Source organism: Archocentrus centrarchus, chromosome 16 (genome assembly GCF_007364275.1).
Source record: "Archocentrus centrarchus isolate MPI-CPG fArcCen1 chromosome 16, fArcCen1, whole genome shotgun sequence".
Classification (NCBI taxonomy): Eukaryota; Metazoa; Chordata; class Actinopteri; order Cichliformes; family Cichlidae; genus Archocentrus; species Archocentrus centrarchus.
This window is the reverse complement of record NC_044361.1, coordinates 28040480-28048201: the sequence shown is the minus strand read 5'-3', so window position 1 is coordinate 28048201 and position 7722 is coordinate 28040480. Positions and strand designations below refer to the sequence as shown.

The 7722-nt window shown below is 37.6% G+C and overlaps 1 protein-coding gene across 2 annotated transcripts; it reads left to right on the top strand.

The window, feature by feature from the left end:
* Positions 1–3787, top strand: LOC115795062 (uncharacterized). 2 transcript variants are annotated; one of them, XM_030750834.1, is made up of 8 exons: positions 1–132; positions 353–433; positions 527–608; positions 799–1146; positions 1518–1617; positions 1963–1997; positions 2098–2132; positions 2253–3787. In XM_030750834.1, the coding sequence occupies exons 3-8, from the start codon at positions 545–547 to the stop codon at positions 2412–2414; spliced, it is 744 nt and encodes a 247-aa protein (XP_030606694.1). In that variant the 5' UTR covers positions 1–132; positions 353–433; positions 527–544; the 3' UTR covers positions 2415–3787. The 2 variants fall into 2 exon arrangements, with proteins under 2 accessions (XP_030606694.1, XP_030606693.1); XM_030750833.1 differs by lacking the exon at positions 1–132 and having other exon boundaries at positions 334–433.
* Positions 3788–7722: the final 3935 nt, after the last annotated feature.

Sequence of the window (7722 nt, the reverse complement as noted above, 5' to 3'; positions counted from 1 at the left end):
TGGAAATGACAGCGTTAACTACATGTAGCTGTGTGAGGGTTTGGGTCTCATATAAATTTTCCAGTAAGAGTTCTGATAGATGACAAAAAATAGTTTTTTACTTGGCTATGGAGTTCCTCATCCCCTTAATGGGTAAGTTTTTTTTAATTTACATTGTTTTTTTGTCAGTTTGCAGATAAATTAGTTTTGAAGTGTACAAAATGTAAAGGTTCGTCCTAAAGGATTGTGTGGTTTTGTGTCTTGTGTTTTAGTCAACTGAGTTATTTTGAGGCAGTGGTTTTATGGTTAGTGTCTCGTGTTTTTAGTCACTGCATTTGAGGACTTAAAAAAAGCTTATGTTCCTCCTTTTCAGTGGCCTAATATTTCAGTCTAGTCTCCAGGTTTTGATCTCGATTGAACCAGAAAAGTTACGGATCCTTCCCTTTGCGACTCTGTAAGTTTCTTTGAGTTCATCTTGAAAGCTGGCATACTTAACCAGGGTTACTGTGTGATTTGTAAGTTTTCTCTTCTTATTTTATATTATCAGTTCCTGTAGTTGTGAGCAATGGAAACACCAAAAGGACCATCTCATCTCCTTCTGCAGCTAATTTATATTACATTGTTTCCAGGTAAGTCTGATGCTTTTAAATCTTGGCCTAGTTTTGTTTTTATACAACTTTTCTAAAATACTCATGGACTTTCATAAATAAAATGTTGAAAATAAAGAAAAAATATCAGCTTAAAACTGCAACCCAGATTTCTTTTCTATTTTCATCTGTGTTTCCCTTCCTCTTTCTCTCTTCATTTGTCTTTCAACAGTTTTTGCAGCACAAAAAGCCAATGTCTTACCTAAAGTGACTGGATACCTTGGAAAAGATGTCACCCTGTCTTGTAAGTTAATCCAAGGATCAACACATACCAGTGTTACCCAGGTTCAGTGGGCTTTCCAGCAACGAGAAGGAACTGAAACAAAGGACACCATTATTGTTTTCCACCATGAATTTGGAATGAATATTTCTGACTCTCCACTGAAGGAGAGAGTGAACTTGGATGAATATTCATTGATAATTAAGAATGTGGAAATGAGAGATAAAGGGTCCTACACCTGCAGCATTTCCACCTTTCCCAGTGGTACATTTGAAGGAACCACCAAACTTGATGTTCAAGGTAAGAATGTGAAGTGCTTTTATATACCGAGCTGCTAAAGTAATATATGTTTTGTATAAGGTACAGTCTTCAAAATGAAACTGATACAAACCAAACATACAATTTAAATAACCTGTTGTGTTTCATGTGCCATTCATTTGCATGATTAAAAGATCCATGTGTCATTTGTACAACCTTCATACTGTAAAACATGAAAGCAGTGTGTGATTATGACATTGAAGCTGGGAGTTTTTGTCAGATGATTAGTTACTACTCTTCATTTCTTGTAATTTGTGAGTAACACAATGCTCCTAGTTAATATGTGAGATCATGTAACATCTCTGTGTTTAGGAACACAACTCATAGACTGTAATCACACTTTGTTCTGCCAGAAAAGCAATTTACAGCAGAGATGGTTACTGCTGTAGTGATTGCTGTCGTGCTGCTGTTTGTCATCTTGGTGGCTGTGGTTTTTCTCATCTACTTCAGGAGGTGAGTGTATGTTTGCACATATTATTTGTACTGTAGAGGTGTGTTTTGACAGAGTCCGATTTTGGTGCTCCATCTTCTTTTTGGTCAAAAGTCACCACGAAGGATGAAAATACATTTTCGGGCCAAGACTTTAAAATTTAAGGAATTTCAGATTCTGGGAAACTGCTTATGGTGGTTAATTTGATTTTATTGTTTTGAGTCATTTCGCAGACCGTTCAGTAACTATTAAATTAAAATTATAATCAGCAGATTAATCCAAACTTACAATTGTAGCTGAAGGCCTTACTTTTCTTCTAAATCACCTGTAGAAAAAAGAACTCATACTTCTTTTTTTCCTTTACTCAGACGTCATTCTTCAGCCAGGCATCGTGTTGTCACTGGTGAGAACAAGTGCAACATTTTCCACGAATTCCATTTGTAAACATCACTCGATTCATTTCCATTTTGCTGCAATAATACTCATATGTCTTTCATATACAGCTGGTCCAGTGAGTGATGGGGCCGGGCAATCTGAGGTGAGCTCTGTGGTTTGAAGCTAAAGTTTTGAACTTGAATTAATAAGGTTTAGTTGGAAAAATTGATTTCACTTTTTGATCATGACAGTGATTAACACATTGTCTCACACTTATTTATAGGATGTGGTCTACTCTGATGTCAAGCTGAAATCATCCAGAGATGTCTCTCCTTTATTCAGTAAGAAGCACAGAGATGCCGCGCACGCTGACGACGTTACGTACTCTGAGGTTGTGATTTCTCATCAGCGGCCCAAATCAGACATGGAGTATGCTTATGTTTAGCATTTTTTTTTAACCATCTTCTGTGTCGGATTAGTACCTAATGATAATATTAATGCTTTTTTCAGGTGTTTTGTCATAACCAAAGAAATATTTTGGCCTCGTGGCTTTGTTTGTGTGTGTGAGTGTATGTGTAATGTGTATGGCAACCCTGTGGGTGCTAGAAAAGAAAAGCAAGTCAGTAGAGCAATCAGTGTACCAATCAATCTAGCAGATGCTGATGTATTACAGCATAAAATAAAATTATGCCTAAATTATCCAGTTGTAGCAATAGGGGAAAATTGGGACTCGCAAAACTCTGTACACCAGAAATCTTAAATATCCAGCTAATAACTGCTGGCATATTTCACTCTGAAACTTATTTTGATACCATAAATGTGTGTAAAATATGTTACAGCAATCTAAATCAGCCAAGTTTAAAAGAAAACAAACAAAACAGTCTTGACACCATTTAGTCAGTGGATCGATTTTTTGCAGGGAGGAAAAGTACGAGCACAAACGGCCACAGTGAGCTGCTTTCTGCAAACCTCCAACCTGTCACGAATGTCAACAACTAATTCTCTTACTCTTATGGAGTGAAGCACCTGCATGGTCATCTGTACCACTTGTGCAAAAACAAACTCCACCTGATGTTAACTCTGCAGTCTATCTATGCATTTCTGCAGGACAGTTCAGTCACATGAAGCAGTCCGTTCTTGTTTTAGGCGTTCCCAGTAAAGTCACGCTGGCTTGCAGCATGTCACGTGACCTGTCAAGTTTTAAGTATGTGACCATAAAAGTAAAATTACCCCGGAGAGAAGTTCTGCTCCAGACAAATGCAAGTTCATGTTACTTCTCTGCAAACCGTCAAAGGAGGAAGCTGGAAAGAAACGGAAGATAAAAGCAGAAAGTTATACAATGAGCAGAGAACTAACTGGGCAATGCAGAAACCAGAAATAGGTTCAAATGACAGAAAGGTTCAACATCCTCTGCAGTAAAATCAACTTCACTGCCTGTTGCCTTTGTTGAATACAGCAGGTGCAAACCAAAATCAAGAACTGTGAAGATCAGCGTTGTATGTTGTCCAATGTCATAAGTCATAGTTTGAATTGAAGTACTGCATCCTGCCCAGTGTTCTGTCTGCTTCGGTCTTTTGTGAAAAATATTGCTCAATGTTAATGTCACAACCCAGTTTGCAGGTGTTGGGTTGTGAACATAACTTATGACAAAACATGGTTTGCAAAGTGGCTGTCCTGTGGAAAAGTGAAAATATCACCTTGACAATCAACTGCTACTTTCTAGCATTTCCTGATGTTGTAATTTGGTCGTGGGTGTGAAAACACTGAACACAAGGTTAGCGTACATGTACTGTCTCCAGACTTAGTCGGTGTTGTCACAAGTGTGAACTTTTTTTTTCACTTGCTGTTTAGAATGTTGAGGTCTTATTTTAAAGGTTTATATTTATTTTTATTGTGTGTTGTGTAAAAGTTGAGAAATGATTGCTTTAGAGGTAATTTGCTCCAACAGACAGCTATATGAGTGTACAGATCTGAAAACTCTGTTCATGGTTATTTGTGGTTGTTGCTGATGATTCTTTTGCTGCTTAAACCTTTCCATTTTCACCAAGCTTACTAATACCGTGGTTTTCTTTTTCTGGTATGATGAGCTCTGAGTTGACAGGAAATAGATGGTAAAGATAAGACAGGCAGTTTGAGGGAGTGCATTATGAAAATATCAGATTACCAAGATGTGAATTGGTAAACTCAGCAAAGTTTTCCCAATAAAAGTGAAGACACGTGATAAATGTAGAGTAAGAATGAATAACTGGAACATAAGCCGTGTTGTGTTGTGTGATATGAAACCAGAAAGGCAAACAACAAGCAAATGTGGGTGTTGCACAAAGAATGCAAATTGTTTACTTTTCTAAATGAGTTTTGCTTGTCACTTTAAACATTTGTAGTCATCTTTAACATTTATATCACTTATGTACTTGTTTTGTCTCTCTTTGAATTTTTTTTTTGGGGGGGGGAGGGGTTGAGTGTTTTGATTGAATTAAAAAAAAGAAAGAAAAAGAAATGTTAATTAAATTTTTAAACGGTCTGCCACACCTTGGACTTTACTGTAATCCAACTCATCAGATAAAACTTGTGAGTGTGGTAGCTGGACTCTGTCATGTGTTGGGGAAAATCCTGGCTAGCATAAACACTCACTGGCCGCATTAAGTATACCTTTCAGTTACATGGCAGAAACTCAATGCATGTAGGCATGTAGACATGTTGAAGATGACCTCCTAAAGTCTGAACCATGCATCAGAATGGGGAAGAAAAATTAGAGTTACTTTGACTGTAGTTGTTGGTGCCAGATGGGCTATTCTGAGTATTTCAAAACTTAAAAGCAAAGCAAATTTTCCCACACAGCCAGCTCTATGCTTTACTAAGAATGGCTTGCAATAGAGAAAATATCTACTGAGTGGCAGCTCGCTGGGTGAAAATATCCTGTTTATGTCGTAGGTCAGAAAAGAATGACCTGACTGCTTCCATTTGAAAAGAATATAACAGTAACTCAAATAACCACTCTTTACAACCAAGGTATGCAGATGAGTAGTACAGTGGAGTGGTGGTTACCTCACAGCAAGAAGGCCCTGAGTTCAAAAATATGGCTAAACCTGTCCAGGGTGTACCCCACCTTTCACCCTATGGCAGCTGGAATAGGCTCAAGACACCCCAAGACCCTGAAAAAGACAAGCAGAGGAAAATGGATGGATGGTGTGCAGAAGAGCATCTCTGAATGCACAACATATTAAACCTTGAAGCAGATGGGCTACAGCAGCAGAAGACAGCACTGGGTGTCACTCCTATTTTGACAGGCCTGACAGTTTTTTGTTTTTGTATTTTAACTCTCTTGAACTGTAGAATTTTGTCTTGTCCATGGAAAAGTGTGAGAGGATTATTCAATGCTGGACAGAAACTCGAAAAGTACTTTTATTCAAGTGTACTGTCACATCATATCTTTTTCCACTGTATTTCTCTGACTACTTAACTATATTCAGTAAGTGGATTTATATAACGTCTATGTAACATACCACCCCCCACACACAATGAAGCTGAAATGAGCAAACCTACATCAGAAACTAAGTAAAACTAAAGTAATATGCAAGATAGCAATGAGGGGAAACCGTGAATCACCAAAAATGTGCATGACAGGGACCTTAAATATGCTTTAATTGCTGAGATATTTCACTATTTATAATGAAGTTTCTTACTTTGAATCCCATAAATGGCTGTATAAAAGATCACAGCAATCTAGTTATTGAGATTTTACCAGACCAAATTAGTAGACTGACAAGTCAACTTCTGGCACAGCTTAAAAAAAATTATAGATATGTTTTGCACCATTTAGTCAGTCAGTCTCTTTCTTGTATTGGAGGGGAGAGGAAAGCTCAGAGGAAAATGGCCAGACTGCTTCCAGGTGAAGGCAACAGTAATTCAAATAACCACTTGTTACAATCCAGGTATGTAGAAGAGCATCTCTAAACACACAAAACATGAAACCTCAAAGCAGATGAGCTGCAGCAGCAGAAGACCACACAGGCTGCCACTCATGTCAGCTAAGAACAGGAAAGAAGGTTACAGTTCACATGGACTCAGTGAAATTAGACAATAGAAGATTTGAAAAACGTTGCAGCAACATTCAGATGGTCGTCTTAGGAGTCGGCATAAACAATATAAAAGCATGGATCCATTCTGCCTCCTATCAACGAGTCAGGCTGGTGGTGGTGATGTAATGAGAGATATTTTGTGCCCCTTGATACTAACTGATCTCCACAGCTTACCTGAGTATTGGTCTATCTCTCCATGACCCCAGTCTACCATCTCCTGATGGCTGCTTCCAGCATAATAATGCACCATGTCACAAAGCTCAATTCATCTCAAATTGTTTTTTTTTTTCAGCACAACAGTGATTTCACTGTACTCAAATGGCCTCCATAGACACCAGATCTCAATCCATTACAGCACCTTTGGGAAGTGGTGGAACAGGAGATTTGCATCATGGATATGCAGCCAACAAATCTGCAGCAACTATCATGATCTGCATTGACATGCCATCATGTATATAAGACATGATGGGTCCAACCCATTACTAGGGTGAAGAATTAAGGCACCTCTGAAGGCAAAAGGTGCAAGGTGTAAATTTTCCAGTGAATGTAGATTTAAAACTACCTGTACTAAAAAAAAAAAAATATATATATATATATATATATATATATATATATATATTAGAATACTTTATTTTGCTTTTTTCAGGAACAATGTTACACTTATTAAGTCACAAGACAAAATCAGCTCTGGAACAAAATTGATATCCCTTGAGTAATAAAACACACCTAAATTAAATACCTTTACAATAACATGATGCAAAAGAAGAAAAGGAAAAAAAAATATTCTGACTGAAGACCATAAGTTGGTATAATCCTTGAAAGTAAAAGAAAGTGGAACATATATAAAATGCAGACTGTGTCAGTTTACCATTCTGCAAAATCAGTTTTGAAACAGTATTGGGAGTAGAAGTATTGCTATTGTTGCTGCTTATATCTTATATCTTAGCTTATATTCTTAGTAGTTTTATATTGCAGACTTGAAGAGTTTCTAAAACTTACAGGCTCAGAATCAAATTTATACTAAAGGTTTCACCCATAATTTTAAATAAACTTTTGTCTGTTCTTCCATTCACATTAACCATGAGCTTATATGGCATGGGTCTAAATGATGTTGTGTTTTGCCTTAGTACATGTCCATTTCTATGGAGTCTTTCTGTAATTGCTCAAGGAAATCCACTCCCATAATTAAGAGTTCAGGAAGCAGCACTCTGATGACAGCAAGATATCTGAAAACTCTTGGGGAAAAAAAAACTTTATTTGTGACATCCTTCACTTCAAACATGTTCTCAGGCTGACTGGTGGCCACCTTGCTGAGTCATTAAAACTGAATTTTACCAGGATCATTTGAAGCTGGAAATCAAAGGTGTGATGTTGAATGTTGCCAATGTATATGCCCGGCAAGCTGGATGTAAGTTACAGGAAGTCTGGAGTAAGTTGGGTGAAGTGGTGGAGAGTGTTCCCAGAGGCAAGAGAGTGGTGACCGGAGCAGACATGAGTACACATGTAGGTGAAAGGAATAGAGATGATCAGGAGGTGTTAGACAGGAAAGGTTTTAAGGAGATGAATTGGGAAGGACAATTCATTCATGGATTTTGCAAAAAGAATGGAAATGACTGTGGTGAACACACATTTAAAAAAAAGGGCAGAACACATGGTGGCATATAAAAGTGGAGG